The sequence below is a fragment of the Alligator sinensis genome, unplaced genomic scaffold, assembly GCF_000455745.1.
Source record: "Alligator sinensis unplaced genomic scaffold, ASM45574v1 scaffold694_1, whole genome shotgun sequence".
In the NCBI taxonomy this organism is placed as follows: domain Eukaryota; kingdom Metazoa; phylum Chordata; order Crocodylia; family Alligatoridae; genus Alligator; species Alligator sinensis.
In genome coordinates this window covers 1,010,221-1,024,332 of record NW_005842339.1, presented here as the reverse complement: position 1 = coordinate 1,024,332, position 14,112 = coordinate 1,010,221, and the positions used below count along the sequence as shown (strand labels likewise).

At 40.3% G+C, this 14,112-nt stretch overlaps 1 protein-coding gene across 1 annotated transcript in view; it reads right to left on the bottom strand.

Annotated features, from left to right (window-relative positions):
* The window catches only part of OGFOD3 (2-oxoglutarate and iron dependent oxygenase domain containing 3), a 97,697-nt gene that overhangs the window by 47,846 nt on the left and 35,739 nt on the right, over positions 1 to 14,112 (bottom strand). Inside the window, exon 8 of the mRNA XM_006028756.3 lies at positions 10,193 to 10,346. Coding sequence (XP_006028818.1) covers positions 10,193 to 10,346 — 154 coding nt within the window. The remainder of the gene's footprint in view (positions 1 to 10,192; positions 10,347 to 14,112) is intronic.

The following is a 14,112-nucleotide window of genomic DNA, read 5'->3' as shown; positions in this document are numbered from 1 at the left end:
AATTCCTGGTAAGCAAACGTTTGACCTGGGCATCTTAGTCTCATGCCAGCCATTAAAAGAGAAAAAGGATAAAATTAATGATTTTTCTGGAACTCAGAAACAATGTAGCACTTCATCCATCCTGGACTCTTCTCAACCCCAACAATTGTATCCTAAATCCTATTATCTGTAACTGAGTGGGTGCTTTTTGTAAACCACCTCCAAACCCAAACCCAAATGCAACATCATTGTGTAGGGTCTCTGATATATTCCTATAGTGTTGCATTCCTCCCCACCCCCACCCCACCCTTTCCCCACTTTCCACCCCCTTGCCCCCAGGCTTAGTTGGCTGCATTTTTTCATCTGAAACTTACTTACGCTCCCACCCCTACTCCTACCCTCTACTATGTACCCCCTTGCTCAGGTCCTCTGTATTTCCTTCTGCCTTGAAATTTGCAAACTTGAACTTTAACATTTCTTTTAAACTTCAAGAAGACTTTGTATTAAAAAAAAAAAAATCAAAACAGATCAGATTCAGAGTTGTGAAGTTGACTACATAAGATAGCTTGATATTTCATTGTTTCTTCTTCTAGCTTTTTAGCAAGCTTTATTGATTTAGTGTATACTTATTCAGCATGGCATTTAAAAAGAATACTTTCCACACGTGTGAGCATGCATGTGTATGAGTACACACATTTTACATACAAGGAGCCATGTTTAAAGCATAGTTATAAAGTAAAGTATTCAGATACTATAAAATTAGTTTTGGGATCATCTGTGCAATGTTGCCTAGTCACTGCACCTAGATGCAATAGAACAACTGAGCAACACAACACAGTCCTTTCAGCACAACACTATCAGAAATGCTGCAATAACTGTACCTGGTTTCCAAATAAGCAAACCTAAAGTATAGATAAGCTGGGATATGTAGAACTGTTTAAAGGAAAGGAACAAGCCAAAAAAAACATTAAGCTTCTCAAGAAGACCTTCAGGAGGAAAAAAAGCAGCAATAAAATATCCATATAAACCAAGGGACAAAACATTAGAAAGAAATGTGGGAAAAGACAAAAAAAGGCAATACATAGATAACACCAACAAAGCGATGATAGTAAAAACTGTCAAGCCAGCAAGGTTCCAACTGGTAAGTTTGTAACAGTCAGAGGGTCCACTAAAGAGAAAACAATAAAGATCTAAACCACAAGAAATAATAATAATAATAATACAAAAAACAGCAATATTCAGAACACTTTTACAAGATACTAAACTTTCAGGAGATACTAAGCAAACCAACCTCTCAAGTTATTGATATTGACAAAGAAATCAGATATCCAAAAATTGGATTTAAGAACATATCAAATCACAAACAACAGTGAAAGAAGATAAAACTGTTAAAACCTAGAAAAGTGGCAGGTGTAGATGAAATGGCTAGGCAATGTTTAACACACTAATGATGACAAACACAAAATCACCAAATAATAAATCACCAAACAATAAAAATTGCTGTCATGTTCAACAAACATGAAATTAGGAAAAGCCTCCAAAACAAATGGAGAATGGTAACAAATCTCATTTTAAATGATTGCAATAAGTGGTAGATAACTGGTGAAGTATTTTATTCCTTTAAATGACACGCAAATTCTCCAGCAGCATTATTTCCAGCAGGAGTTAGGGCAGAGCTAAAATGGCTGAATTTTGACCTTGAAGATCACTAGATGGCTAGATTTCATCCAACAAATAATAATTGGAGAGATCACTGAATGGCAAAACTGATCAAACTTTATAGATTGTATGAATGAATCTGACAACCCCATCATCTTGAAGCGGTATGGTGTGACAATGAAAACAATGAAATTGTCAAGGGGGGTGCAGTAAACATAGATGTGAAATGATGGTTAAACTTTGATACTGATTTCAACAGTGAGTAATTCTTTAATCTCTCCTGTTTCATAGTTTTTTCTCATAAGTAAATAACAACATAGCACAGGCACTGCATGATTTAACTATACAGTAGAAGAGTTAGATATTGCTAATGACAAGGCTCTTTGGTGACAGCTGCATCAACAACCAGAAGATTGTCAAACATCCCAAAGCCATGGTTAATAATTAGTTATGAATAAACTAATCTAATGAGAACCTCAGCAACCTCCAACTCAATTGTTATATTAGAAGGCAAAAACAGAACAAGGACTGAGTCAGTAACATGAAGCTAGATAGTATAATCGCAAAGAAAGATTGACATGAATTGGCAAAAGACCAGATGATATTCATCAGCTTAAACAAGATACAGACAGTGAAAAACCTACAATTTACAGACCAAACTATGAACCTTCAGTTCAAATACTATTTCCATTTTACCTTATGGATGTGAAAGCTGGAAATTCACAGATGTATATAAAGATTTATACCTGCTTTCAACAGCAAATGTCTAGGTCAAGAAAATTCTAGGTATGTAGTAGAATTAATTCAACAGCTCTTTTATTTCCAAAGTTACCCAGAAAAAAAGGAAATCTGTCTGACATACATTAAGAATGAGACTAGAGCATTTTCCATGGAAGCTATATTACTGTATTTACTTGAATACAAGACAACCTTGAACACAAGATGACCCCCACAGTAATTAGATTTTATATATGGAAAATTTATAAATTTATTATAATTTTACAGGAATAGAATCTAATTATTGGAGATCTGCCTTGAATTTGTCCCCCTCCCACTGCTACAGCAGAGAAAATAAATCTGGGTTGTAAGGCAGTCCCCCTTGCCCTCTGCCTCCTCCAACTTCTTCCCCCGGCCGCTCCTTCTCCCCATTACTGTCAGACCTTGCTCTCCCTAGCACATGGATGTGAGGGGCAAATTTAAAAACACTGACATTGAAATAAACATACCTTAAGTAATTTGTACAAAATTACTACAGGTATCCATAGATTTCATTCATCCAAAATTGATATATTTTGAAACTGCTGCAAGTTTTAGCACAGGTTTTTTTTTTCTGGAAATTTTTTTCATTTTCCAGGTCAAACTAGCCAGATCAGTTCTGAATGCTTTTGACTGAGCAAAACTCAATTGTTCAAACACCATATGTGGTGCTGCAACCGGCAAGTATCCTCCATCCCAGACTTTTCAGCCTGGGGCTTCACTTGCTTCCAAATCCATCAGCAGGCATCCTACATGCAGGCCCAAGTGTGGAGGCTTGGGGTTCAGATGCCCCTAACCCTCGCCTGCCCTCAGCCAACAGCAACAAAAGCTAGGGAGGAGTCCCTCACTTCCATACAGTAGGCATGTAGCCAAGACACTTTATGCATATTAGTCCAAAACCAAAAAAGCTCATGATTTACCATATACCTCATTGCTCTGGGCCCCAGCAGAGTCAACAGCCTTTCAAGCCACAGTGATCCCACAGTTCAGCACGGTTCAATATGTGTGTTCTCCAAAAAGGATCCATGTGCTAATTAGTGCCCCATTCATGACTGGAACCAGATGTTCTCATCACAAGTCCTAGGATCCTCCAAAAATATGTGTGTAGATGAGAAGCAGGGTAACCTGGTCTGGCTCCATCTACCTCATGGAGTTTGGGGCCACACTAATCATACGGAACAGGTTAAGGGGAGGGAGGACAACAGAAAAATTCTGGGTAAACTGTTTAGGGCCCCATTTGGTGATGTTTGCCAGACATTTAAGGCTGGTGAAGAAACAGGAATCACTGGAAATGGGAAAGAAAAACACAGCTAAGTTGTGGGACTGAAGAGGAAGTCAAAATGTAGTGGGGCTCACCAAGACTTGAAAAAGAGTCTGGGCTAAAGTGGACTGGGCACAATCCATTGTGAGAGTGTCTGAGCTTACTCTGACCTCTCTGAGTGCTGGCCTGGCACTGCAGTACCTCCAGACATGGTCCCTCTTAGGGGAGCAACTGCCCCCCACCTTTTTTTAAGGGCTACACAAAAAGTACGTTTGCCCAATATATGCCATGTGTTTTATTGTCATGCTCAGTGTCGGCTGCATTTAATCAACTTCACAGTTGGTTTCGATTACTGAGCACATGCTGCTTTTAGCAGCAGTTTAGTGATAGACAATGTACCTAATGAGGTGTCCCTGTATGTAAATACAAGGCAAGGGGCTTTCCTGACCATGCTGATTGGGGGGGAAAAAACCTTGCCTTGTAAATATAGCATTAGACTAGGGCTGTGCGAAGTTTTGGTCCCCGATTTGATTCAGTGGCAATTCAGCCTGATTCGGCAGCCAAATCTCTGAATCTGAATAGAATCAGGAGACCTTTTAAATCTCCCCAAATTGAACTGGAACCCTCCGAATGGATTTGGAGAGATTTGGAAAGATTCAGATATTTGGACACAGACACAGCTTTAAATGTTTTTTCTACATACCTCAAGGTACCAGGCGGTTTGTCAATGCTGCGATGGTGGGGCAGATGGAGCGTCCCACAGCAGTGCAGGGGGATCCCCAGCACACTTGGCAGCAGACCCGGAAGTGGACTAGAAGCGCCTCCGGTCCGCTTCCAGGTCTGCCAGGGAGCACAATGGGGAGCCCCCAGCTCAGCAACTGGTGCTTCCTGGGTCGGGGGGGGTCCCCGCAGGGTCCCCCCACAGCTGATCGCCAAGCCGGGGGGTGGGGGGCCCCCAGCACACCCAGAAGTGGACCAGAATTACTTCTGGTCCACTTCCAGGTTCGCCACTGTGCATGTGGGGGCCCCCCGCACGTGCTCCTGTGGGACTGTCCATCCGCCCCACCATCGCAGCATCTACAAGCCATGCCTGGTACCTCAAGGTATGTAAAAAAAACATTTAAAGCTGTGTCTATGGCCGAATCACTGATTCTCCAAATCAGCATTGAATCTTCGGATTCGGCCGAATCGAATCGGGGACAGTATCCAAACCAACAAATCGAATCATTGCCCCCAATTCAGGTCAAATCTGAATCGAATGCGGCCCGTTTCACACACCCCTACATTAGATAGAAATATGTAAAGGAGGCTATCTCAATCTAATGTAGGGGTGTGTGAAATGGGCCGCATTCGATTCATATTTGACCTGAACTGGGGACAATGATTCGATGTGTTGATTTGGATACTGCCCCCAATTCAGGCTGAATCCGAATCAAATACAGCCTGTTTCACACACCCCTACATTAGACTGACATAGAAATATGTAAAAGAGGCTGACCAAAAGAATTCCTCCATTAAACTGTTTAGCCAAGAAGAAATATGGAATTAAAAATATAGGACCTGCAAACAGCTGTCCAGGATAGACAGAGGAGTTTATCACCTTTTGTGGCCCTATTTGTGCCATAAAAATAATGTTTGGCAGCAGGGGAAGGATTTAAATTCAATTGCAACTTTGATTCTGTTCCCTAATGAGTCATTCCTGGGAACTTTGTGAGGCATAGTTCTGTGGTCAAAAAAATTAACAAAGCACATGGACAAGGCAACAGATTTATGAGTACAGGGGCAATTGTAAACATTATTTTCAGCATTTAACAGCCAGACTTTGCAAACTAAATAACATTCGTTTAACATAGCTTTCCATTAGTCAATGCAACTTATGGTTCTAAGAGTCTAAGTCATTTTGGAAATGGGTTTTCAGGTGCTTTAAAAAAATTTAAGATTCTGTTATGTGCAGTTGTAGTAATCCCCACATAGTCCACCAGAAGCAGAGTCTAATTCCTGAACTTTCAGTATAGTGAAACAAACTTCAATCATTTGAGTTACAGAATTAACTAGATTGGCTGGCTGCAGGAAAAGGGAAGATAAATCACTGGGTCCAGGTGCCATGTCAGGGGAAGAATCATGGGAGGAAGCCAGGTCAGAGTCATTTTGTGAAAAGTATCAAGATTTCAAATTTTATATGATGAATTTAAAAACATGTTTTATCTTTATAGCTGCACCCAAAACAAAAAACAAAAATCACTCAATCAGTCATACATTATAGTGATTCGCTTATAAGTGGATGGTTTCTGGTAGCTGGCAAGATGACAAGTGAAATGTGGATGAGAAAAGGAGATGGATGTGAACAGCAAAAATGTAACCTGCCATCTGCTGTGAATGTGAACTGTCTGGATGCCATCACAGACTGTTAGACAGCTTTCACAAAGGCAACAGACTCTTCTGCTGAAAATAAATTAGTTTCCATATGACAAGATAACTTTAAATTCTGCATGAGGCCTCAGAAGAGATGTCCGCTGTCAGGGATAACTGACCACATTCATTGTCTGGTGCAAAACAAATGTAGAAGTAAAAAAAAAAAAGTAGGAGAAGGAACAAAGCTAATGGTCAAACCTATGCAAAAAATCATAGTAATAGGCAAAACTTACATCATAAAAATGTGTCTTAAGGTCTGAAAAAAGAGAAAAATAAAGAACGCCTATCTACACTTGGACTTCCCAGGTATTCCCTTCACTGCATCACTCATTCCAGTTAGTTATTAACATAACCAGCTTCCTCACATTCCTCTTCCAAAACCACACAAGTCCTATATCTACCCTGAAGGCCCCCCAAATCATACTGACACCACTCACAATAGGTTACTATGCAATTATGAGAATAAGGATCAACACTGATAGCATAACTCTGTCCTGAATTTTTTTACGTTGGCTTTCACTGAGTTTGGATCATCATACAAGTGCGCATAAGCATTATTCCCACATACCATTCATGAATGATGTTTCTTCTGTTCTATTAGGTGGCCTAGAAAACACTAAGTCTTCCTGAAGGTAAAGGTATCAAAACCAGTGACTTCATCCCTACCAAGAAACTTCACTAAGGTGAAATTTCATCCTAGTGCTGAATGCACAATTCATTCCAATCAGTGCCCTATTTTTAGAGCTTAAAAGCAGAACTGAAGTCATAGGGTACTAGCCTGGACGTAATTTTCTCCAGGAATATCCTTATCTAGACTTTAAAAATGCACTCGGGACTATGAAGTAGATTATAAAATGTACATGGCCTCAGAAAAATCTCTGAACCTTTGCTCCTAAACTTGGTAACTAAGGATAGAGTGTGAGGAAGGGGAAGTTCTGTATTATGGAGAATACCATTCTCTTTCTTTTAAATATGCTCCCTCATTCTGCTTTTATTGCCTCATCTACGGGTAAAAATACACATCGTACTGTAGCGAGATGTACTCATGACATTTACACGGTCATCTTAAGGCATGTCAAAACTACAGCTGAAACTTTGATTTCAGCACAAGCAGCATACCTCAGCTAGTTTTAATCTAGTTAGCACAGGTAACAATAGCAGTAAAGATGTTATAGGAGGGGCTTTTGCATAGGTTAGCAGCTGAAGTATATACATCCTTGTGGGCTTGTACCCGAGTGGCTGGCCTACCATGAAATGTCTCCTGCCAAGGTTTCATTGCGGTTATCCATGCTAGTTGCATTCAAATTAGCTTGGATATACCTACCAGTTATAGTGCAGCATGACGTCTGTGACATGTCCTTGATGGAGACGAACAAATTGGATCTCCAGCTTTAACAGAAAAATTTGAATTTTGCCCATAATATCCATTTTGCCACATATGTGTCCATATAACTTTCCCTGCTCCATATAATAAGATCTACTCCAGTACAGGTATTAGAAAAGATTTTGTGTTGGCAATATCTCTGTTAGCTAGGGAACTTTATCCGTATTTAAATGACAGTAGTTGAGGCTAGGTGTTCTGAGCAGTGTTCAACAGTTTATTGGATGTGGCCTGTGGATTTAAGACTTCGCTAGTGTTTGGCAATTAGGGCTTCCCCATGGTACAGGCAGAAGCTTCTTCCATGTTGCAGTGAGGAGAAGCAAAAGCATTCAAAGCTTTGCCTGGGATGTGGCAGGGAGAAGTGGCAGTGGTGGGAGCTTCCCGTGTGTCACAGCGATGGCAGCAGCTGCCAGATCCTAGCACCCGCCTGCCCCTGACCCTGAGCTGGGCCATTCCAGCCTGCAGCTGGAAAAAAAGGTTGCTGACTGCTGGTTTATTCTATACGGTTTTGGTAGCCCTAAGTGCTAATCTACTCACTTTTCACAGGATACCTAATGAGATTGTCTCTCATCAAGAATCTAAGGACAAAACAAACACCAGTGATGAGACAATACGAGCAGTCAAATAAGAATTTATTCTTCACCATCCACGCTTTCATTGACATAAGAGCAGAACTGACTGGAGAAGAAAAAAAATCATCAGAACAGAAGAGATGAACCAAAAAAAGGACCTTATGAGATGGGGGGAAAACTAGACAACCTAGGGGCAAGGGGACACTAAGGTCAGGGGAAAGATAAGCAGCAGAGGCTGTTAACACTGGCTGACCTGTTCTGAAAGACAAAACACTTGGTCTCCAAGAATTAGTGGGATGACTGAAAAACTAATATACTGTAGCAGTCTAGATGACTACCCCCAGTGTTAAGGAAAATTCACTGCTAAATAGATACAGTATTTGCAAATAAATAACTCTTCCTAGGTCAGTTTCTTCCTATGCATGTTCACTTACTGCCCACCCCCTCAAATTATTCACTGAACAAGTTTCATTATTCCAAGCACTGGCATAAATACATTTGATGTGCATCCATTTTCTCACTCAATGCATCTCCACTTATATCTGAAAATTGACAGGAAGCAGCATAGTGCAACCCTCAAACTAATTATCAGTTCTGAATAATCCTCCTACCTTCTGACATAACTTATAAGGACCCTTTTTTGCTTATTATAGATTTGAAGTAACAAATTGTTGTGGCATTGGGACGATGCAACAGTTCTTTTAAAAGCACAGAAAAAAGCACATAAAAAAGAGAGGAAACATATGAAGTGCAGTTCAAAGAACAGGGCTTGTTGATTTGATGACATCATCCAGAATTCATTGGAGTATCTGATGGAGCTGCCAGCAACCACTGTAGCACCATTTTCATCCTTCAGTAGTTCGTATCAGTACCGATCTGACCAATTTGCATTGCAAAAATCCTCCCTGGATAGGGTCCAGTGTCCATGTTATTCTGTACTTACATTCCCACTCGGAACAACTTTGAGAAACTGGTATGATCATAATTGCTACATCTAGGACTGAATACTTCACCTTGCATTACTTTCCCAATTCATACTGAGGCTGTATCGAGTACTGTAAACCTGTCACCAAGTGTTCTGAGATTCAGTGTAGTGGAGCAACCTTTTTGCTAATCAGAGTGACAGTTTATAGAGGTTCTCCAGGTCAAAGGTGACCACTAGAATTTGAATATAATATTCTACCCAACTAAGTCCTTCTAAATACCAAGTATTTTTCATGACAAGAAACCTTTCTTTATCTAACTTTAATCTCAAAGTAATATGCTTAGAAGCTAATCTATTAGTAACTTGCACCTCTTGACATTTTAATAATATTTCTAGGTGCTATATATCTTACATCTGGTTCTTCCTCCCTGGGTGGTCCATGATTCTGGAGTAATTCCAGTTTGTGTCCCCCTGTTGAAGTCCAAATTTATTTAGCTAACTATACGGTATTTCTCACTTTGAGTTTTTGCTAGTCAGATTTCCTTGGACACACAATTAAAAATCAGAACTAAATTTAATGCAAAGACTACTCAGTTCAATCCAATCAAAACTTTAGAGAGACAGTACACTATGATCCAATAACCTTTGCTATGTTTATAAGAATCACTCAAATAACTTTCCACTATAAACTAAATCAGATCAAGAAAGAGGTCATAGCATTTCCTCTACAGAACATGCAACAAAACAAAACTTTACTTTGCACATCATGAAATCTAAGCATTTAAGTAATCTATACATCTTGACAGGTGCCTTAAGCGCATCATTCACCTGTAAAGTAACGCTTGCTAGAACTGGTTGAAGAATTTCCCAAAAGAGCAGCATTCCATCAGAAAATGCCAGTTTGATAAAAACTGAAGTATTCTGCAGGCTAAATCCATGTCATCAAGACTACTGAAAAAATCAGACAGGGCACCTGACTGGTTACCTTCCACCCCAGATGACCAGGGTTCTAGGGCTCCTAAATGGGGATCAGCATGATGGAATTACAAAAAGAAGTGATCCAGATCTGGACTGCCAATAAAAAAAGATGATTTGGTTTATTCTTTAACTGAAACACTTTTTATAGAAATAGCCTAAAAATATTTTCCAACCATGATTAGTACATGGTCTGGAACACTTTGATGCTCAGTCTCCAAAGCCATTTAATATCAAGAGGAAAGGTTCTGCCCTTCTCAGCTTCCACTTACCTTGTCAATGTGTGGGTGCCAGTACTCATCATGGGCTGTCTTGGCCTCAGTGTTATTTATTCTTGAGAAGAAAGTTGGCTTGGTCAGATACATGGAAGAAGAGCTGATACCAAATGCCTGAGCAATTCTGTGCTGAATCCTCTGCCTTATATCACTGAACAGAAAAATATAACAACACTTTAAACACAGGGAAAGACACTGCACTATGGTACAGACCCAATATGAACCACAAATTGACATTATCTATATTCCTTCTTTCACATTCTGTTCCATCTTCTGTCATTTCTTTCCCACCCTAAACTTCTTCATGAAATTTACTTCTGAAAATTAATTTCAGGAAATTTGTAGCTTTATTCTCTTTGCCTTGACAGTATCAGACCTATAATAACCCTTAACCTCTGGATTCTTCCCTATCTTGTTATTCTCAAAAGTTAAAAACCACCACCTTTTCCCCAGGGTTTTGATTTTTAAATTCCTTAGTGAAAGTACTGTGGCCTCAGTCTCTGCAAAATGTCATGCACACTGACATATTTAATAAATAGCACAAAATTAAACAGAAAATATTTGACAGATATCCTTTTAGCCTGAAGCAAATGAGGAAGTCGAGTCTTTGTCTTTAGAAAGGTTAAAGCTTGAGAGAAATATTTAGGAAGCCACAAAGAGAGAAACTAAGTGTTGAGCTGGAAAGGTTGTAGAATAAAATAAACAGAAGCAAGGTATGGATTAATTCACTGAATATGGCAGAATTGTCCTTAGACAAGCTTGCATGGAGGCTAGAAAATAGTGTAGGCCTAAATACTAAAAGCTATCTAATCTGAGCCATGAAAACATGAAATCTTTGCATTTGCTTGGAAACTAAGGCTGTATCCAACATACATAGTTCTGACCGGTGTGGGAGGGAGGGACCCACAAGAGGAATTTTAAACTCTGTTTTAAGGTAGATAAATATGGTGCTACATCTAACTGCTGGAAGCTAGAAAGGATCAAGAACAAGGAAAGATCAGTCTGAATATACCCTGCAGAAATATTTTTCCCCTTAGCATCCACTGTGCCACCATGTGATAAAGAACGCTGGGATAGATGGACCTGCGGTCTGATTCAATCTGGCAGCTCTTATATTCTTATGCAAGACCGTGAGAGATCTACATACCTCCTGCAAAGGCTCAAAAAGCACTTTGTACCCACTTAGCATCAACGACATCCCTACATGTGGCTTATACTGAACATATCTGACTAAAGAGAAAAGAAAGATGTTATTTCCAAGCTTTCCAACTACAATATTTTGAAAAGAAACACTGGTAAAGCTCAACTATGTTAAAAGTCTTTGTCAGTCTCGGTCTCTTTGAAACTAGGATTTCACACACACAATAAAAATATGCTATGAACACTTAGGGAAACGGATACTACAATTAACATTTTCCATTAAAAGAGGTGTTCTAAAACTGCTAAATTGATTTGAAAACCTCACCCAAAATATTTTTGCTCTGGTTCTTCTGTCACTTATGCAACTTTCTAAGAAGCACACAACAGCAGAAGCTTTTTATTTATTTTTACACACAGAAAGGATATATTTCATATCACAGGGATGTCAAAAATCCAGCCCATGGAGCCACGTCATCCAACCTCTGGTCCCAAGTTGACCCACACACTACACATAACACCCTGGACTAGCCCCACACGCAGATTCTGGGACACACCCTGCATGCAACACCCACTGGTGCTGAACCAGTATGGGACCACAACCCCCACTTGCCAGATTGCGTCTGTGGTGTCTGCTCTGGTCAGTTCAGGCCACAAGCCACCCACTGGTCCAGGGCAGGTGCCACATGCAGATCAGGTCCCAGAGCAGACGCTGCATGTGGCACAGTCCCAGACCAGGTACAGCAGACTCTGGATCCAGCAAGTGGTGACAGGAGCGAGGAGGGCTGTCCATGGACCGATAGGTCCCCAGTACACAACCTGCATCCACGGCTGGCCAGAGCAGGCACCACAGGGGCTGGATCCAGCATGTGGGGGAATTCCATGGGCCTGATGCAGCCCATAGGCCAGTCAAGACAATCTCTCTTGTCTTAAGAGACTTAGAGAATTATTAGGTCATGTAGACTTGCACCTGTTAGAATGTTTATGCTAGCACTAAACACTGGTTGCACCTTCCAGCTTTGCTCAGTAAGTGTTTTACTGAGTTAAGCATGCACTTAAGTATGAAAAAGCTAAAAAAGAGTATGCCTAGGTGTTTTCTTGAACTGCGGCCCATCTGGAAAGATCATCCCTCTGTTATTCCCAACAAGCAAAGACTCAGTAGAATCCCATTTACACAAGGGCACAGGTCCCTTGGGTCCCTCCCCATAGGCACCAAATGCTGTCAATGCCCATTTAATTTCACCATGACTTGTGAGTACTTAGCATTTTTCAGAATCCACCTAAAAAGATGGGAGCATCACCCAAGAAGACAAAAGGAAAAATTAGCCTATGCTCTGGCTTTCTGCTGGGGGTTCAGTTCACTAGAACATGTCTGTGCTGACATGCTTGCTCCAAAAGGTAAAGAACATTTAATTACTTTGTTTTGGGGCCACCATCTTAACACCTGTTTTAATATCCAATATTTATGAGGCCCTTCAAGGGCCTTAAAAACACTGGTTTCTCTTTTGCTTTGATTCCTTTTCCATTTCTAAAACCGCTCCATTAAATTTCATTCTACAGTCCCCATACACAGCTTTAAATATTCACTTATGCATTATTTAAATATACATTTATTCATTATACATAACAACTTAGGGCAAGCTTGCACATTTTGCAAACTGGGGAAGGAGGAACTAAACCTTTACTCAGCTCTCTCTTCTTATTTCACAAAAATGGCAACAAAAATTAAACTTGTTCAGGCCAGCCCCAGGCTTATTAAAGTTTATTTTCCCTTTCCTAAACTTAATCCGAGTAAAAATAAGCAAAATCTTCCAAAGACAAATATTTGTGTGCTTTCTGATTATAAACAGGAGGGACACAATGGCAGAGCTACTAGGGTCTCTCTCTACAGATCCAAAAGCATGAGTTTTAGCCTCCTTCCTGATTCATACCATAGGCTGCCCACATTTGACACAGGTGGTAGCTCGCCCTAAACGTATAACAAGCTGATGCAAATTTTGTGCCCATTTAAATTTGCAATTCTGTCAACTTCAGTAAAAAGCTGGCAGAAAAGTTTCAGTAAATTTCTGCCAACTGAGTAAAGAAAAATTAGTACAAAATTTGCATCCCATTTCACCTCTCTGTGACTCACCATGTGGTAAAACATCTTGGGTGATTCTGAAAAATTAGAGTGACCATCTTATAGCCATTTACAAAAATGATGATCAACAACTGCAGTACCTCTTCACATGCTCAATAAGACATGGTCTTTATGCAAACTTAGTAAGTGTACATGATACAATGAATGCTAGTGGAGGAGACATTGTATCCCAGAAAAAAGATAATCAGTGTTTTAATAAGTGTCTAGTGATCATCCTTAAATCTGGAAAAAAATATTTTTAAAAGGTTTACAGGGAGTATTATTACAGGAAGCCTTATATGATCAAAGGTAAAATGTGGTCAGAAAAAAAAATGAAAGGAAAACCTTTTGGCTAGGGACAGACATTCAAAAAGACTGAGCCTGAATTGATTCAGTCTTTGCAGGTTAATCTAACCTGGCTAGGCTGAACTGGTTTGAAACTGGAGAGACACCCTCTCTGGACTGAGGAAATTAAGGCGCATGCTTGCAGGCTCAGGCTAGAAGCCGGGTGCGGGGGTGGCACTAGAGCAGTCCTCCCTTCTGTTCTGCAGGGAGCTGAGCTGAGGGGGGCAGAACTCTCTCATTATGGAGGTATGCCTGCACAGTCCCAGGCTTTTCCTCACTGGCTGCTCAAGGGACAGGAGTGTTGCCAGCTCCAAGC